The 20,200-nt window shown below is 38.0% G+C and overlaps 3 protein-coding genes across 3 annotated transcripts; all 3 read left to right on the top strand.

Annotated features, from left to right (window-relative positions):
- The first annotated feature begins 1,979 nt into the window (after positions 1-1,979).
- On the top strand, positions 1,980-2,922 carry LOC144998794 (chlorophyll a-b binding protein 16, chloroplastic-like). The gene has a single exon (XM_078958526.1). The coding sequence runs from the start codon at positions 2,056-2,058 to the stop codon at positions 2,854-2,856; it is 801 nt and encodes a 266-aa protein (XP_078814652.1). The 5' UTR covers positions 1,980-2,055; the 3' UTR covers positions 2,857-2,922.
- Positions 2,923-4,021: 1,099 nt separating this feature from the next.
- LOC145046209 (uncharacterized) lies at positions 4,022-4,651 on the top strand. Its single transcript, XM_078994507.1, has one exon. The coding sequence runs from the start codon at positions 4,022-4,024 to the stop codon at positions 4,649-4,651; it is 630 nt and encodes a 209-aa protein (XP_078850633.1).
- A 7,347-nt stretch (positions 4,652-11,998) lies between these two features.
- Positions 11,999-12,937, top strand: LOC144998792 (chlorophyll a-b binding protein 16, chloroplastic-like). The gene has a single exon (XM_078958525.1). The coding sequence runs from the start codon at positions 12,077-12,079 to the stop codon at positions 12,875-12,877; it is 801 nt and encodes a 266-aa protein (XP_078814651.1). The 5' UTR covers positions 11,999-12,076; the 3' UTR covers positions 12,878-12,937.
- Positions 12,938-20,200: the final 7,263 nt, after the last annotated feature.

The following is a 20,200-nucleotide window of genomic DNA, read 5'->3' as shown; positions in this document are numbered from 1 at the left end:
TGACCCGCCTGACGAAAAAGAATGTTACTTTTCGGTGGGGGTCTGATCAACAGTTGGCTTTTGAGACGTTAAGACAGAGATTGTGTGAGGCCCCGATTCTCATGCTTCTCGAGGGTATGGATGCTTTTGTGGTTTATTGTGATGCCTCTATATCGGATTTGGGAGCTATTATTATGTAGAGGGGTCATGTGATTGCTTACACATTCGATGCAAATGAAGCCTCATAGGCGAGTTACCCTACGCATGATTTGGAGTTGGGGGCTGTGATTTTTGTTCTAAATATTTAGAGGCACTATCTGTATGGGGTTATGTGTACCATTTACATTGACCACAAGAGTTTGAGGTACCTGATGGACCATCTGAATTTAAATATGCGACAACGGAGATGGTTAGATGTGGTAAAAGATTGTGATTACGATATTTTGTACCACCCTGGGAAGACCAATGTTGTGGGTGACGCTTTGAGCCGTAAGGCAGTGAGTGCCCCTATCAGGGATATTCGTCTTAGGATGGTTATTATTTTGCCTCTGTTGGATATAATCAAGAAGGATCAAGTGGAGGGATTGAAAAAGGAGAATTGGAAAGCAGAGCGAATTAGGGGGCGAATCCTTTATTTGTCAGAGACAGATCGGGGGTTGTTGACTCAGTGTGGTAGAATTTGGGTTTCGACTACTGTTGGGGTGAGGCAAACAATTCTAGAAGAGGCTCGGAAGTCAAAGTTTTCGATCAATCCGGGGGCCACAAAAATGTATCGAGATCTGAAACTGAGTTATTGGTGGCCGTGTATGACAAGGAAGGTAGCATGGTTTGTAGAGCGGTCCATGTGAGCAGTGGCAGACGTTAGTGGAGCCCGCATGGGGGGGGGGGGGGGGGGGGGGTTGTCCCGGAACACTGCTCAGATTCTAACAAGTAGTGTAATTTTTTTGTATTAGCTGCAATGGCTAATTAATTTAGATTTTTTCGATTTTTTTTTTTGGGTGCCACCCTTACTAAAACATTTTGCGTTTGCCACCGCATGTGATTCCATTTGATTTAATATGTGTGTTCATTAGTATTGCATCATTATAAATCTTATAAAGTGTCATCTGTGATTAAAAACTTATCATGCATGTATACCTATACTTCATATTGAATATGATGTAGACAATCCGATAGTGAAAGTTAATTTGTTATGATTATACACATAAGGGCGTGTTCAGCAAAACTAGCTGGCAGCGGATAGCGGATAGCTGGTAGTAGGTAGCGTTTGATTTTGAAACGTTCTGTTAAAAGCTACTCCGTGTAGCTTTTGATTTTGAAGCGTATTGTTTATGCTAAAAGCTAAAAAGCTCTTGTTGTCGAACAAGACTTTTTCTTTTTCAATAGTGTTTTCTTAAAAGATAGAAGACAGAAACTCTCAAATGCTGCATGCCGATCATGCCCTAACAATAATTACCGCCCATTAGAATCAAATTATAATATAAAAGAAAAACAAAATAATATTTTTACAATGAATGTAGCAACAAAAATGAACATACTCTTAGGGAAAAGTCACTAAACAAACACAAAATTAAAGGCATATATTTGCATCGAAACATATACTATTTTTTTTTTTGTTTCAAAGTAATAAAAATTCTCAAATTTAAAATATCATTTTGTAGCATCAAGATATACTTTATGAAAAAAGCAATTCCTAACGTGGTAAAATACAGTGGGTTATCAACCCACAAATCTCAATTCAAATACATATGTTAATTATATTAAACACTGAGTCATGGTTTGCTTTGAGGCACATCAGTGCAAGACGTATGTTTTAGATTTTTAGGATAGGAAATCTTGGAACTACTTAACTAAAGATACATGTGTCGTTCTTTGGTTGGTGGTCTGGATAGATGCTGTTCATAGCCATGATCAAAGATATCATCTTCCAATCAACAGAAAGCTATAGATCCGGAAGATAAACACCTTTCAAATTAGATAATCCACAATCCTATTTATAGCACTTGTGAAGAGCTCAACAGACTCAAGCAGTCAGCTAGCCTCCAATATTCAGTATATAATTTGAGAAGATATTCAATGGCTGCTTCCAGCATGGCTCTCTCATCTGCTTTCGCCGGACAAGCGGTGAAAACAGTTCCATCAGGTTCTGAGGTGTTCGGAAATGGAAGAGTTTCAATGAGGAAAACGGCAGCTGCAAAGAAGGTTGCACCATCAGGAAGTCCATGGTACGGTCCTGACCGGGTGAAGTACCTAGGCCCATTCTCCGGCGAGGCCCCATCGTACCTGACCGGTGAGTTCCCCGGTGACTACGGGTGGGACACCGCTGGGCTTTCAGCAGATCCAGAGACATTTGCAAAGAACCGTGAGCTTGAGGTGATCCACAGCAGATGGGCGATGCTTGGAGCTCTTGGGTGCGTCTTCCCTGAGCTGTTGGCTCGTAATGGTGTGAAGTTCGGTGAGGCTGTATGGTTCAAGGCTGGATCCCAGATCTTCAGCGAAGGTGGTCTTGATTACTTGGGAAACCCTAGTTTGATCCATGCCCAAAGCATCTTGGCCATCTGGGCCACCCAAGTCATCTTGATGGGTGCGGTTGAGGGTTACAGAATCGCCGGTGGACCCTTGGGAGAGGTTGTTGACCCACTTTACCCTGGTGGTAGCTTCGACCCATTAGGGCTTGCTGATGATCCAGAGGCTTTTGCTGAGTTGAAAGTAAAGGAGCTCAAGAATGGAAGACTTGCCATGTTCTCCATGTTTGGCTTCTTTGTTCAAGCCATTGTCACAGGGAAGGGACCACTCGAGAACCTCGCTGACCACCTTGCTGACCCCGTTGCCAACAATGCCTGGTCTTATGCCACAAACTTTGTTCCCGGAAAGTGAATGTAATCAATGTCTTATGTACAATATAATATGTGAATTAATAAGAAATATGCATGGTTTTTATCACTTCATTCACCTTATAACACATAGTAAATCTCACCAGATCATATGTTATATTATTGAAAATTTAGTTTATTTTTTGGGGACCGAGAACACATCAGGCTACAGGATATGGTGCGGTCCCGATTGCTGCCACCTCAGCATGGAACACCGCCCCCAGGATGCGGTTTCCTACGGTCAAAACCGCGGTGCAGCTCTTGAACACCGTGAATTCTGATTGGTTGGTCACCTTTTGACTGTTGAACGAAATATCCGTGTAATTTTCTTTTGTTTTTTCTTTCCTATATATATATATATATATATATATATATATATATATATATATATATATATATATATATATATATCAATTTTTTTTTTTACAACACAATCTCCTCTCTCTCAGAAGAAAAAAAAATTTTAATCACCACTCTCCCAAAAATATCATATTCTTCATCTTCTAAAAAATTTCAGATTATTTTTGATACCGTTATTGCATGTGTTCAAATGGCGGAATAAACATACAACGTTGTATGCAACAATGCAGCTGCAAGTTCTCAATAGAGAACACAAAGATATTTTTACAGAAATCGTGAAGAAGCCAACCAATGTTTGGTGCAAGACTATTTTGCAGAGAATGCCACTTACCAAGGGTATTATTTTCGTAGACGATTCATAATGCTCAAAGGTTTATTCGAACGTATAGTTGAAGATGTAACAAGGGAGTGCAGTTTTTTCCAACAATGCTACGATGCTAAAGGTACACTCGGTGTCACTCCGTTACAAAAATGCACGGCCGCACTTCGTCAATTAGCATATGACATTCCGTCTGATGCGTTAGACAAAAGTTATAGGATGTATGCTATGATAGCATGAGACAATCTCCATTTTTTCTGCAAAATTGTGATTCAATTTATGGTCCAAAATATTTACGTAAGCCTACACGTAATGACGTCCTGCAATTGCAAGCTCATCATGCTAGTGTGCATGGGTTTCCTGGAATGCTAGGAAGCTTAGATTGTCTCCATTGGCATGGGAAAATTGCCCTACAACATATCATGGGCAATTTACCCGAGGTGATCATAGTCACCCAACGGTCATACTTGAAGTAGTTGCATCACAAGATATGTGGATTTGGCATGCTTTTTTTGGTTCTTCTGGCTCGATTAACGACATCAACGTTCTTAACCGTTCGCCAATATTTAACAACATATACGATGGATTCGCACCAGGTTCTTCTTTTCAAGTGCGTGGAATGCCATATAAGTATGGCGTTTATCTGGTCGATGGAATCTATCCTGAGTATGTTGTGTTTGTTAAATCGTTTTCAGCTCCACATGGTTCTAGACCAAAGAAATTCAAGAGAGCTCAAGAAAGAGCTAGGAAGGATGTTGAGCGTGCTTTTGGAGCTCTGAAGAAACAGTGGTTCATATTGAAAAAACCAGCAGCTTATTTGGGCGAGGAAAAACTTCAAGAAATCATGTATACATGTATTATATTGCATAACATGATTATTGAAGACGAAGGAAGAGCGATATGTGCGTTTGACGAGGAAGAAATCATACCAGAGACACAACCAATAGAAATTGGTGGCGAAGAGTATATAAACAGGAGAGCAGAGATACGTTGTACTGAAACATTTCACAATCTTCGCAATGACTTGGTGGAACACATTTACGGGGTTCAAAACATTAACCTTAATTTGGATCCACCGGATGACCCCGAAGACGAGTTTTCGGAGAACGACTTTATGTAGTTTCCTTTAGTTATTTTATTTATGTTTTTTAAGTTTTTAGGATTATTTAAATGTCATGTGTGTGTGTGTTTTTTGGTAACGCAATGTACTTTTTTTTAATTTTCAAGTAATGAAGAATTATGTTTTTTTTTAATTAAAATAGAAGTTATATTAAATTAAAATAGTTAAAAAAAAGAAGTTTTATTAAATTAAAATACTTAAAAAAACAAAAAATGAAAGAAATGAAAAGTGTGGCAAGAAACCACACTTGAGTGTTAAAAAGTGACATGGCGCTTATGTGGCGGGGGAGGGAGTGCGGTTTCGGTGGCACCACTTCTTGAAGCGGATCACACCTTTCCAGGGCAAGACCTTCAGGAGTACCATATCACCTACCTAGAACTCTAACTCAAATCAGCATCTGTCAGTGTAACTCTTCTGCCGACTCTAAGCAGTCTGCAGTTGCTGCCTAATTTGGTAAATCTTCTCAGTAGTCTGCAAAACTACCTCCATCTGTCCCATCACCATGTATCCGACCTCACCCCAATAAACCCGGGTGTGACATCTATGTCCATACAACAGCTCGAAAGACCGGGCGCCAATGCTGGAATGAAAGTTGTTGTTGTAGGAAAACTCTGCAAGGGGTAGGGGAATCCCAGCTCCCACCGAATTCAATGACACACGCCCTCAAGATATCCTTGAAGGTCTGAATGGTCTGCTCACTTTAACCGTCAGTCTGCGGATGAAATGTTATGCTAAAGTGAAAACGCGTTCCCAATTCATCGTGGAACTTCTGCCAGAAACGAGAAGTAAATCTAACATCCCAGTCGGAAACAATGGAGACTGGAACCCCATGGCAAGCGACAATCTCGCGAACATACATGTCGGCCAACTTCTCGGCCAAAGAACTCTCCCGTATAGCCAAGAAATAGGCACTCTTAGTCAATCAATCTACGATGACCCATATAGCATCAAACCCCTTCTCCGTCCTCGGCAGTTTGGTGATGAAATCCATCGTGATCTGCTCCCATTTCAACAAGGGAATCTCCAGGGGTTCCAGCATACCATGCGGCCTTTGATTCTCGGCCTTGATCATCCTACAGGTCAAGCACCTCTCAACATACCAAGCGATTTCTCGCTTCATACATGACCACTATTAACTCAAACTCAGGTCTCTGTATATCTTGGCGGCCCCCGGGTGGATTGAGAAATGAGACTTATGAGCCTCCTCCATGACTGTCTGTCTGACCTCACCAGGCATTGGAATGCATACCTGACCGCATCAGGTCAATAATCCTTGACTATCTTGCACCAACCGGGTGTTCTCACCCTTGATCCTCTCCAACTTCCAATTCTCAGGTCGCATGCCCTCAACCTGAGCATCTCTGATCAAACTCATAAATGGAGAATCCACCGCTATCCTCATACATATCGTTGGGGTGGATGACCCAGCTGACTTATGGCTCAAGGCATCCGCCAGTACATTCGCCTTACCGGGGTGGTAAAGGATCTCACAATTGTAGTCGTTGATTACATCCAGCCACCTGCCCTTCCTCATGTTCAGGTTCTGCTGATCCATGATGTGTCTCAAGCTCTTTTGATCCATGTATATGGTACAACGGACCCTATATAGGTAATGTCTCCATATCTTAAGAGCAAACACTACCGCTCCTAGCTCTAAATCATGCGTAGGGTATCTCGTTTCGTGTGGCTTCAACTGTCGCGATGCGTAGGGTATCACCCATCCTATTTGCATGAGGATTGCCCCTCAGCCTGTGATGGATGCATCATAGAACACCACAAAATCCTCAACTCCCTCCGGGAGAGTCAAAACTGGAGCCTCACACAAATGCTGATGGAGGGTCTCAAATGCCCTCTGCTGCTCAGGGCACCACCAGAAATCCACTCCCTTCCTCATCAGACGAGTAAGGGGTACTACAATCTTGGAGAAATCCCAAATAAATCTCCGATAGTACCATGATAATCCCAGATAATTCCTGACATCCGAGGGAGATCTCCGTACCTCCCTCTGCATGACTGCCTTGATCTTGGCCGGGTCGACCAAAATCCCCTTCTGATTAATGAGATGTCCTAGGAACTGGACCTCTCGCAACCAAAACTCACACTTTGAGAACTTAGCATACATCTGTTCTCATCTCAAAACTCCTAATAACACATTGAGGTGCTCCTCATGCTGCTCTCGGGTCTTGGAATATACCAAGATATCATCAATAAACACTATAACACTCGATGATTGAGGTATTGGTTTTATTTATTTATTTATTTATTTTATAATATATCTTGGGCCTAATGGGATAAAATGTTTTTGGTTTGGACCTAAGTTATTGGACCAAGATTTTGGGTCGTCCATAAGACGTACGCTGAGTGTAGCTTTGGCGTACATGGAGCGTAGAGTCGCGCATTGGATTCGGGGGCGCGCACACGTACACGCATCGTACTAGGTTTACGCACAACGTATGTGAGAAGGAACTAAACCCTAATTTTTAGGGTATAAGGCATAAAAATACCTCATTATAGCCACATCCCTGGTCTCCTTACCAGCCTCCACCCTCAGAAAACCCTAATACGCCTTTCCTACTCCATTGATAAGTTTGTTGACCTCTTGAGCTTGTTTTTGAGTAAAGGAAGTCTTGGAAGAAGTGAAGAGAAGTTTAAGGAGAAGAACCAAGGGGCAAGGAGCTCAAGGATCTGGAACTATATCCTCTTTGGGATCACAAAGAAGGTATAAAGCTTTAAACTTTCCTCCTAGAAGTGTAGATCTAAGAACATGGAGTTTTGGGCCTTTTAGGTCCAAAGGATGGACCTTTGTCATACCATTCCATTTTTAAGCTTGTGCTTGCCATCCTTGAGTCTTAAAACATTCTTTTAGCAGTAAAGTTCCAATCTTTGAGGCTCCTTTGAAGCCATGCATGAGATCTAGACACTCTTATGAAGTTAGTTGCCATTATTCTATGTTTGGGCTCACTTAGTAGGTTGTAAACCACCAAGTGATCAACTTTAAGAGTTAAGACATCAAAAAGGACTTGGATCTGTAGTTATAGCATGTTAAGTGGACTATTAAGTGCTTAATGGAGTTATAGCTTAACAGGGTGGTACGCTGGGCGTACCAGCATGTACACGCAACGTACAGACCATGCAGCGGGTACGCGCTGCGTACATAAGAGTATGCCCCGCGTACTTAATAGTATTGGGCTTTTATCTTTTTGGGCCTCAGAAATAGCCAGCTATTGGACTTATTATCTATTGGGCCTTAATGTGCCATCAAGGGGTCTGTTTATAGACTATGGACGTCCTTGGGATGCTTTAGGCCCATTTGAGAAGTTGGGCCGAATTTAGAAAATTGGGCCATTAGAGGGTCTTTAGTTGGACCATTAGTGGACTCGGAAATATTAAAGGGATTTGGGCCTTAGATATGACCCACATCATAGCAGGGGTAGAACGGTCATTTACCCAAAGAAAATCTCTAGTTTAAACAAATGTTTATTTGGTCATGATAGTTGCAAAGTAGCTAGAGTAGCAGCCAGTATTACCTGGCACGAGTTTCAGCAAATTGAGAGGTGAGTTTTCTTCCGATAGGTTCGGGTCTAAGGCACCAAGGCCGGCCCGTTTAAGTAGTAGAGTATGTCGGGGTTAGCCCGATACAGTTTATGTGTTTCCAGACTTCGGTCCGATGTCGGGGCGGTCCCGAGAAGTAGTTATGTATGCTTCATGTCTTTGAGATTCATGCATGTTTTGTTATGTGTTCCGGACTCCGGTCCGATGTCGGGCAAGCCTGATGCATATTATGTGAATATGTTATGTGTTTATGATATATGTTATGTTGAGTATGTGCCGGGGTATGCCCGATGCTGGGGCAAGCCCGATGCCGGGGTGAGCCCGATGCCCGATGCGATCGGATGCCTGGTAAGCCGATATTGGGATTCATCCTGTTGCAGTTGGGAAGAGTCCCAAAGTTATGTTAATTGTTATATGTGTTTTGTATGGTATGTGGTAATTTGGGGGAGCTCACTATGTTTCGTGCTTACAGTTTTCAATTTTGGTTTCAGGTACGCCAACTAGTAAAGGGAAGGGCTCGAGCTGATGGCATAACACCCATCACTATTGATCAGCCTGGGAGTTACTCTGATTTTACAATGAGACTGTTATATGTTTATTAGATTTTATGATTTGAGATATTTTTTTATGGTTTTACTTATTGACAATGAGATTTATGTTTATTAAATGATTTAGAAAATGAAATTTTTGGCATGTATTTTGGGATGTTTCAAACACTATGATCGAGCGATCAAGCATCGGTCTGCAAATCTGATTCATCGAGTCCATAAATACCGCTGGCGCGTTGGTGAGCAAAAATGGCATCACCACAAACTCGTAATGACCTTAACGAGTTTGAAAAGCGGTCTACTCTACGTCCTCCTCTCTGATCCGGAACTGATGATACACCGACCTCAAATCTATCTTGGAGAACCAAGATAAACCCTGTAACTGATCAAAAAGGTCATCTATCCTCGGGAGTGGATAACGGTTCTTTACTGTCAACTTGTTCAGCTCCCTATAATCAATGCACATCCGGTGCGAACAATCCTTCTTCCTGACGAAGAGGATCGGTGCTCCCCATGGAGAACTGCTAGGTCGAATGAACTGTTTGTCCAACAGTTCCTGCAGTTGTGAAGATAGCTCATGTATCTCGGGTGTCGCTAATAGGTACAACACCTTGGCGATAGGGCCGCGCCAGGCACTAAGTCCATTCGAAACTCGACCTGTCTCTCCGGAGGTATCCCTAGCAACTCCTCTGGAAACACATCTACAAAATCCCTGACTATTGGAACCTCTGAAACTGAAATTTGATCCCTGGCTCATGTATCCACCACATACGCTAGAAAACCCGCACACCCGTACCGAATATACTACCGAGCCCTAACAACTGAACAAAACCCTGATCCCACTTTGGTGCCCTTTCCATATACAATCAGTTCTCCCCCACTTGGGGTTCAAACTACCACCCGCTGGCCCTCACAATCTGTTATGGCGCCACATCGACTAAGCCAGTCCATCCCCATAATCACAAATTTAGGGTTTGGAATGACATGAGGTTGTAGAGGGGAGGCAAGGCTTGGCCAATGATCCTTTAAATAGGGTGCAAACCTCCAAAAATTAGGGTTTCATCCTCTAGCTCCTACTTGCCGAGTCCCTCCTTAGACTCGGCAAGTAGGTCACTTAAACACGTGGACCGACCCGCTGCTACTCGACGAGTCGAGCAACCAACTCGTCGAGTAGACCTTGAAATCAAAAAGATCTTATAACAAAAGAAATAAATACCTAGGAATCGGGACGTTACATGTTTGAGGCTTGCCAGATATAGGTCAGAGTTCAGTTCCCGATCAGGTCATGTCTAAGTCCGGTTCCTGATCCGTTCGATGGTCCAAATGCTTACCCCTAAAATATTACATTGAAATGATGTAAGAAACATAATATATATTATTTAGGAAATTCCTTTTTGCTGGGTTTATGAATGGATAACGAATATTTAAGTTTTTTTAAATAGCAAATTAAGGTATGTACAAGACTAGAAAATGGACTTTTAGCAACATAATCAACAACGAATGACATCCCTAGTTAAATCAACGACAAATTTCTAATGGATCAACAATGGAAAGCATATTAATTGATAACTGAGGGAATGAGAATTTCATAGACGGATCTCCAACAGATTAGCTAGGGATTAGCGATGGAAATAATCCCTAGTTAATGTCTACTCGATTATAAACCTAGAATTGGCCACTGTTTCTTTTTCCTGCTTGCATTTTTAATTCCTCCCCAAGCGACTGTCTCCCAAATTGAGACAACCAAACATCAAATCCACAGAGCAGCTACACTACTCCCATCGCCGACAGTCTTGTCGTTGTCCCCGTCACTCAGGTAGTGTACGTAACCCTAGCTTATTTCGATTAACCCTAGCTTATTTTGATTTCTTAGACCTTGTTCTTTTATGCATTATGTGTGTTTAATTTCTTAGACCTAGTTCTCTTTGATTTCTTTAATTATGAATGATTCAATTTTTTGGCTATTGAATACCTCGAAAATGGTTGTTGAATACTTCAAAAATGATTGTGAAGACCTTGAAAATGGTTGTTAAAGTATGGACATTTTGTATATTTACCTTATCCCTATATGTACCAATTCCATATAGTGGTATTTGATGGACTACTTTCATAATCAAATATCAGTATAAAGAACTAATGAATGTAATAGGAATGGTATATGATCATAAGAAAAAAATGAGAACAAGGGAGGGAAAAAAAGAAACGATACAAAGGAATTTGTATCGTCGCTGACAATTAGTGAGAAGACTTTTTCGACGAATAATTCCATCGCTGATAGCCATTAGCAACAGATTTGCAAAGGAAATGTCCGCTAATAGTTGTGTTTCTCATAGTGGGATAACATGAAATGCACAATAATTATGAAGCTACAAGTATATGTACTAGTTCCAAATTGGGTATATATAGTCATGAAATGATGAATCCTTCACAATCACATCAGATCTAGTAGTTATAACCAGGACTAGATTGAGTAGTTTGCCCTTATAATCAGGACTAGATTGACTAGTTTGCACTTGTATACGTGATATCTTTAATGTTTATTAATGATTGGTTTCTTTGAGAATAATAGCACCAAATAGTTTTTGGTCCGGAAATTATTAGTGGGTTAAGAATGATGGATACATAAGGTATAATAGCCAAATAACCATTAACTTAATAGAATAACAGAGTAATTTGAAAGTTATATTATAAAGACCAACCAAGTGTTCGAAGGGGCATTTTGTTGCTTACTTTACATTGTTGAGCTATCACATGCAATCCATCTCTCATATCTTTATAAATCGATAATTATTGATAACCATTAACATAAACATGGGTACTTTTTAGTTACCCTTTTTTTTAATAAGTATTATTATTAATAATAATTTTTCTTTAAATAATTATGTCATTAATGTTATGTCATATTTAAACACATGATGGATTTAAGAGAGCAAAATCACGAGAATGGTTATATTTTACTAACAGTGCAAAAAAGGAAGTCGATGAACTAAAGTTGAGATTCAGTAATAATCTAAGGATGTTTTTGTAATTTACTCTATCTTTACGTTTATTGTAAAATATCAAATCTGATATAAATTCTTGTCTTTTGGCTCTGAACTTCAACGGATAGGAAATCTGAACTAAACGTACACGTGTAGTCTTTTGGTTGGTGTTCTGGATAAATGTTGTTCTTAGCGATCAAAAGATATCACCCTCCAATCAAAATCAATCAAAAGATCCCGAAGATAGAATCCTCAATCATATTTATAGCACTTGTGAAGAGCTCAACAGACTCAAGCAGTCAGCTAGCCTCCAATATTCAATATATAATTTGAGAAGATATTCAATGGCTGCTTCCAGCATGGCTCTCTCATCTGCTTTCGCCGGACAAGCGGTGAAAACAGTTCCATCAGGTTCTGAGGTGTTCGGAAATGGAAGAGTTTCAATGAGGAAAACGGCAGCTGCAAAGAAGGTTGCACCATCAGGAAGTCCATGGTACGGTCCTGACCGGGTGAAGTACCTAGGCCCATTCTCCGGCGAGGCCCCATCGTACCTGACCGGTGAGTTCCCCGGTGACTACGGGTGGGACACCGCTGGGCTTTCAGCAGATCCAGAGACATTTGCAAAGAACCGTGAGCTTGAGGTGATCCACAGCAGATGGGCGATGCTTGGAGCTCTTGGGTGCGTCTTCCCTGAGCTGTTGGCTCGTAATGGTGTGAAGTTCGGTGAGGCTGTATGGTTCAAGGCTGGATCCCAGATCTTCAGCGAAGGTGGTCTTGATTACTTGGGAAACCCTAGTTTGATCCATGCCCAAAGCATCTTGGCCATCTGGGCCACCCAAGTCATCTTGATGGGTGCGGTTGAGGGTTACAGAATCGCCGGTGGACCCTTGGGAGAGGTTGTTGACCCACTTTACCCTGGTGGTAGCTTCGACCCATTAGGGCTTGCTGATGATCCAGAGGCTTTTGCTGAGTTGAAAGTAAAGGAGCTCAAGAATGGAAGACTTGCCATGTTCTCCATGTTTGGCTTCTTTGTTCAAGCCATTGTCACAGGGAAGGGACCACTCGAGAACCTCGCTGACCACCTTGCTGACCCCGTTGCCAACAATGCCTGGTCTTATGCTACAAACTTTGTTCCCGGAAAGTGAATGTAATCAAAGTTTTATGTATAATGATATTTGAATTCATAATAAATATGGTTTTAATTACGTCATTCACCTTATAACACATACTAAATCAGATCATATGATACATTGAAAATTGGATTTTAACGGATCTAGGACATATTATTCACTGTAGTTTAATGCTAGATGTATCACTACTACAAACGAGCCACGATTCCAATGGTATCAACTTTTCTCATCGCTTGATGAATAGCTCAGAAGTAGAGTAGATTTGTGGTTAAAAAAAAAAAAGTTAAGTTTCCAAATTATATAAAAAAGAATTAGGGTCCGTCTTAAAATTTTTGAAAAAGTTATAGTGTTTTGACAAAAATGTAATTTTAAATTAAAAACTTTTACTCCCACGTTTGATATCTCAATAGTCGAAATGGTTAATTCACTTAAGCTATAAAGCCAAAAACTTATAACTATAAACATTAGCTCACTCCAAATCTAAATTAAACAAAGAAAAAAAAAAGCAAAATCAAAAACATGTTACAGACCGCCATTTACAGTCTACCCTTCGTCCTCCAATGCTCTAGCTATAGCAATGGAAACGTTGCTCCTGCGCTCAGGATAACATGTTTGTAGAACTCTATTGACTTATTACTAAATACTTTAATTTTCTAAATTCTAATAATCTAATTCTTTCTTGATACTTTGGTTGTTTGATTCTTTCTAAATTGTAACATTAACATTGTTTAATACTTAATAGTTTGATCAGTGATTTGTAAGTTGTTTAGTAATTTTTTAATTCATTTTGATAATTAGATTGCTGGTTTTTCAAGTGTAATATTTTTAATGTCTTTAATTGAAAAGTTGCTTCACTATTGATCCAATAGAACATCAGTGTATGTAATTTTATCATATGAATCAAAGAAATGAAATTAAAGATGTACATGTAAAAAAGGTATTGCCAACCTCAAAACCATAATTTGAACAACTTGATTTTAGAGGTAAATTTTAGTATTTAATCTTTTTTGGTTTGATCATAATAAATACTTGTCAAATTTAATCTACATTGGGAGTCACAAATCCTTTGAGTAAAACATTACAAAGAAAAGACCATGATATCGTAAATATCATGAATCAAGTAAGTAACTTTCAAAAAGAAATTCAAAAAATAAGGATATTGGATGGAAACCACTTTAGGATATGTTAATTTGTTTTGTGATAAATACCATGCTCAAATCTTGGATATGAAAGATGCATATTACAATGGAATCAGTCGTCGAAGAGGTTTATATGTTAGTAATGTGTCATTTATGATACTACAAAGTTGATTTACTTATCGTGCTTTGTAATTAGTATATAAAGTATTCTTTTAATTTACAAGTTACCAACTTGCACCATTATCACATTGATGTATTTAAGCAATGACTAATATACAACTTCAAGAAGTGAATCATCTCTTTAACAAAATCAACACACATTTATTTTTTTCTATTGTTTATTTATGTCCAATTGAGTCTTTCAAATCCTTTGATTTGGATAAACTAATGGAAATAGATACATTTTATTAGGAATAGTTTATAATAGAACATGATATTCAAGTTCTTGAATTGGTACTTATAAATTAAATTAAAAATGTACGAGAAGATGAACGATTTAATAAATCGAAAAACACTAGAGACCTTGGAAAAAATATGTTCAAGGAAAAGAATCATATAATATTTCCCAAGGTTTATATTCTCTTAAAGTGTCCATGTATCTTATTAGTTAACATATATTTTAGCAATAATGTTGATAAAGACTTATATAAGCAACAAAATGGGTGATTAGTTTTTAAGTAATAGTTTAATATCATATATTTATAAAAATATTTTAGAAAATATTAATAATGATACTATTATGAATATATTTCAAGGTATAAGACATCCTCATATACAATTGTAAGAGCTTTAATATAACTATTAAATCATGGTTAAATATTTAAAGGCATACAATCACGAATGTTATTTTTTTAATCTTTCATTTTTTATCAGTTTCACTTAAACAGGGAATCATGTTGTTTAATATTCTAGATTTGACATTGAGAAGTTCCCTTACATTTCCCATACATGTCATTTTCCTTGGTTTCTGATGCCTTTTCGAAGGAACACAATTCTAAGGCAATTTCGAGGAAATCCCAAAATGGATTATTTGTATACAATATTTTTAACAAAATTCATTTACTATTTTCAATATTAAATCTCTTGAATAATTAATACCCTTTTAGTTTCCAAAAAAACATTAATTATCAAAGTCTTGGATCCAAGTTGCAAAAAAAATAAATGGTTAGGTGACATTTATCACATTTATTTGAATCCAATTCAGTAGATATCGATTATCAATTATATCTTACTATATAATTCATAGATTTATGGGATCACTAATAACAAATTTATTCAGACATGTTTGATTCCATCTATGCCTCAGAACTCTTTTCCTTAGGTGACCTTTATCATAAATGATCTCCGATCAAATCATTGAATTTGGAAAACATGTGTAGTCGGCCTATAACTTGGTTATAGAAATCGTGAAGACCGCTCGGCCAACAAAAGATAACACTAAGCAGTTATGTAACCTTTATCCCGCTAGTGCATACGGGTGTTCTTCAAAATGGATTGTATATATTTAAGGTTTAAAATGGTCTTTTATATGTTTATAATTCTAGATTTAAAAACATATGATAACATGTGTAACAACCCAAAAATCAAAGGTAAAAATTTCATTTTTAATACAACATAAACATATATATCATTTATTCCAAACATTCAAAAATATTTTTAATTAAAACATTTATCAGAGTTCATCCCAAAATCATTTATTGCGGAAAACATGGGTGTGTGCGTTGTGATCAAGCTGAGCGCTTCCTTTTCAAAACAATGATACCTGAAACCATAAACAAAACTGTAAGCATGAAGCTTAGTGAGTTCCCTAGAGCATACCCCACACAATCCACATAACCACATAATTCATATAAGCTATAACAGCTACATAAACCATATCAACTATAACAACACATAATCCATATCAAATCACATAATCCATGCATATAAACATATAAGGATGACGTAGGCTCCTCCCAAGATCTTACTCCAGGATGCCATGGGCTCCTCCACATGGTCTTACACCTAAGTGTCATAGGCTCCCCCTCCCCCCTCTCCCAATGGTCTTTAGTTGGGAAGTCATGGTCTCCTCCACATGGTCTGACATCCGAGTGCCATGGGCTCCCCTATGGTCTTTACCTAGAATATCATGGGCTCCCCCACATGGTCTTATAACCAAGTGTCATGGGCATCCCCATGGTCTTTACCTAGAATGCCATGGGCTCCCACATGGTCTTATAACCAATTGTCACGGGCACCCCCATGGTCTTTACCTGGAATGCCATGGGCTCCCCCACATGCTCTTATAACGAAGTGCCACGGGCTCCCCCGGGGTCTTCCATGCAAGTATCACAAAGACAACTAGTATATCATACGATTCCATCTTCATCCATGTTGTTCCTGAAAACCAAGCTAGTTTCAATGATAATCTTTCCTTGAGGTTTGGGAATAAGAGTCCTCACACGATGATGTTCGAATTCATTTAGCTCATCCTACTTGGCCTTAATCCAGTCAACTTCTTTCAAGGCATCAACAATATTCTTTGGTTCGGTCATTGAGACGAAATTTACAAATATGCAGAAGTTGTTGTTGACTCTGCTGCAAGTGAGAATCCTAGAATTTATATCTCGAATGATTTGAGATTCACGATGATCTTGAAGGATTCTTGGACTAGAACTTTCATTTGTAATGCTATGGGCAGAGACTTCCTAGTTTGATGATTTAGCTTCTTCATGGACAACAGGATGATCTTCAGATATAGGTTGAGAACTGATTAATTGATCAACAGTAAGAACAATAGGATCAACGTCATTTGACAAGAGCTTAGGAATAGGGTCCGAAGGACTGTAAGTAAGTTCAATCAGAATTGACGAGGGGTGATCAACTTGATCATGAATGAATGAGTCCTTATCAAATGTGACATGAATTATTTCTTCAACAATATTCCTTGAAAGATTAAATACTCTGAAAGCATTGGATATGCTCAAGTATCCGAGGAACACTCCCTCATCAGCTTTAGCATCAAACTTTGAATGTTGATCTATTTGATTCAAGATGTAACAAACACATCCAAACACATGAAAATAAGAGATGTCTGGTTTCCTTCCTTTTAGTAGCTCAGAAGTTGTATTCACATGATGTTTAACAATAACAGACCGATTTTGGTATAATACATTGTATTGATAACTTCAACCCAAAATGACAATGAAAAACCAGCTTCAACAACCATAGTTCTTCCAGCTTCAATGAGAGTGTTGTTTCTTTTTCTGTAATACCATTTTGTTGGGGAATTCTAACTGTTAAAAGTTCTAAGAGATTCTTGAGACTGAGAAAAAAATCTTCCATAGAGGAGTTTCTAAATTCAGTTCCATGATCACTATGTAATTCCCTTACTTGGTGATCATAGATGACTTTCCACTACTTAATGAGAGCAATGATTTCATCAGGAACATGACTCTTTTTTCTTAAAAAGATTACGTACATAATTCTTGAAAATTCATTAGCAATGACAAGAGTATATTTCTTCCCAGCTCTTGACTTAATCAGAACTGGTTGAAAAAGGTCCATCTGAAGGAGATGAAGAGGTTTGATAATTGAAGAACAAGACTTTGGCTTGAATGAAGACTTGGTTTTCTTCCCTTTTTCACATATTGATCACAGTTTGTACTTGACAAATTGCATCTTAGGAATTCCTCTCACAAGCTGATTCCCTACAATCCTTGAGATGTTCTTGAAGTTTAGATGCCATAGACTTTTGTGCCACAACCAATTTAAATGTAACTGAGCACGAGAGAAGAAGCAATGTTGAAGAGAGTTGTCAGCAAAAAACATATATGTCATTTTTTTTATTTGTAGTAAGAAAAATGATGCCATTTTGATTAATAACTTTTCCTTCTCTCTTGTTAAAGAGAACTTTATACCTAGCGTCACACAGTTGATTGGTAGAAATGACATTTTGCTGAAGACCTTTCACATAAGAGGCATTTTTGAAAACAAGAAAATTGCACTTGCTGGATCCAAATCCCTTTGTATCTCCCTTGCCATTATCTCCATATATAACTGACAAACCATCCTTCTTTATGAAGTCTTCTAGGAGAGACTTGAATCTTTTCATATGTCTTGAGCAACTGCTATTTAAATACCAAATATGCTCTTTACCCTGAAACTAAGATGTACAGTAAGTCCAAAAAAATATATATACACTAAATATACAATGTCCCATTTGCAAAGGATCACTAAGAAAAGATGTTATAAGAATAATTAGGGAGACAATTCAATGAGTTTTCCTTTTCGATCCACTTATCATTTCGAGTCATGATATTATCAGTGTGAATGGTGTTCTTTTCAAAAGTGCACTTGCAGACTTTGTGAGAGGCGTCACCACATCGATTACAAACTTAAATTCTAGGATTCTTTCCTTTAACAATAGATTTTGATTTCTTTTCAACTGTTGAATCTAAAGAAATTTGATTATTTGACTTAACAGTTCTTGATTTAGTTTTGGAACAAGGAATGTTATCAACAGTATGCCCATATACTACCTTGACATGAGACTCGTGATCCTTTTAAGAGTTATCAGGATTAGAAGGGTTGGAATGATCTTCAGGTTCAGAATTGCTAACTGAGCATTAAGGAAACATGCTAAGAATTTTGTTTATAAATTCAAATTCACCATTACATATAGGAAACTTTAGCAAAATCTTAGTGGAGGTAAGAACATACTCACGATGAGAAGGATCAAGAGAAGATAATTTAGAAACACATTTAGTAATGCCATTAGAATCAGTAGAGTAGTGAGTATTGATTAAAGTTTGATATATAAAATAAGAACTCACAAATCTACTCTTATAGTTTTATTTTAAGTAGTCAACTTTATAAAAGGTTTGTTTAGTTTCAACTTTGGTTAAAGAAACAATACCTTATATATCACCTCTAAGATTTTTTCTTACACTGGTCTGGAATCTGAGAATTAATGATTCTTGTGACATTAAATTGAGAGGAAGCTCAGTAATTCAAAATAAGTTGAGTGTGATTAGCATGATCAACTTTCTTTTTCTTTTTCAGAGTGAAGAAAATTATTGGTTAGCAAGATACAGGTTAGCGAGATACAGGTGTTTTCCTTTTATACAACAGAAAGATATTTTTCTAGAGAGGAGAGTTTTTCTTTGAGAATATTTTGGTCAAGGATGAGAGAAGATTTTTCTTTATTTGAGATCAATAAACTGAAACGTAAGAGATCGATCGTGTCATCTTTTTCAATATTATCAATAGAGGAAAGATTATCATGATCTTTTACCTGATACACTGACGTATCGTCCCATTCTGACTTGAGGTCTTTAGCAGTATGAGGAGAATCAACATTAAGGATCCAAATGTTGTTATGTGAAGTGTCAACGTGAGATTCAACAATCTAAGCCATTAGACACTTAACTTCATCGTCAGAAGAGTTTTCCTTTTCAAAAGCAAATGACAGAGTGGTCATCATCTCTTGAACAATTGAGTTTTTTGGCACCAAACGATAGACAAAAAAAGGGAGTGAGTTTTCAATAGCAATTGTAGCCTTTACATCGAGATTTAGCATCCTTTTCTCTTCTTTGTTATAATCAGGAACAAATTTCCCTTTCAGGTTACTGCCAGATGCACCATCATTGGAGGATCGATGCATAGTAGCTATAGGACCTTTGCTAACGACGCCGAGCATATCAAAATCCATGAACTTTAGGACTTCCATGGCCTTTGATTTCCAATCAAAGAAGTTGTGTTTGTCAAACGGAGGGATCTTGTTACAAACAGTTGACATTGGAATGAAAGAAGTCGACATGATTACTTGAGTGTATCACAAACCTTCTCTGATACCAATTGAATGTTTGTATCGATCGGATACACTTCAAGTATGAATAACAAACATAAAACTAATTTAAGAAAAATGATAAATAGAAGGTAAATAACACAGAAGTTCTCTAAATTATTCTTTCATGAAGAAATAGTTTTGTCTTCACAAAGAAGACAGGCTTGTCACAAATACGATTGACACAAAGCCACGATCAAAACAATAGGGTTTGCCCTGATGTTATATATATATATATATATATATATATATATATATATATATATACATACTAATATATACATATGTATCCCTTGATTGAAGGGATTGCGTCTAATCTATACTAAGAACGAATCGTATCACAAAGATACCAAATTTATGATCTATTCTATA

This window comes from Lactuca saligna, chromosome 5 (assembly GCF_052625555.1).
Source record: "Lactuca saligna cultivar CGN05327 chromosome 5, ASM5262555v1, whole genome shotgun sequence".
NCBI classification, from domain to species: domain Eukaryota; kingdom Viridiplantae; phylum Streptophyta; class Magnoliopsida; order Asterales; family Asteraceae; genus Lactuca; species Lactuca saligna.
The sequence above is the reverse complement of the archived record's forward strand: the minus strand, read 5'-3'. Positions and strand labels throughout refer to the sequence as shown.

What these genes read in the sequence shown, in the direction of transcription:
- LOC144998794 (XM_078958526.1), top strand. Translation starts at nt 2,056, where the DNA reads ATGGCTGCTTCCAGCATGGCTCTCTCATCTGCTTTCGCCGGACAAGCG.
- LOC145046209 (XM_078994507.1), top strand. Translation starts at nt 4,022, where the DNA reads ATGTGGATTTGGCATGCTTTTTTTGGTTCTTCTGGCTCGATTAACGAC.
- LOC144998792 (XM_078958525.1), top strand. Translation starts at nt 12,077, where the DNA reads ATGGCTGCTTCCAGCATGGCTCTCTCATCTGCTTTCGCCGGACAAGCG.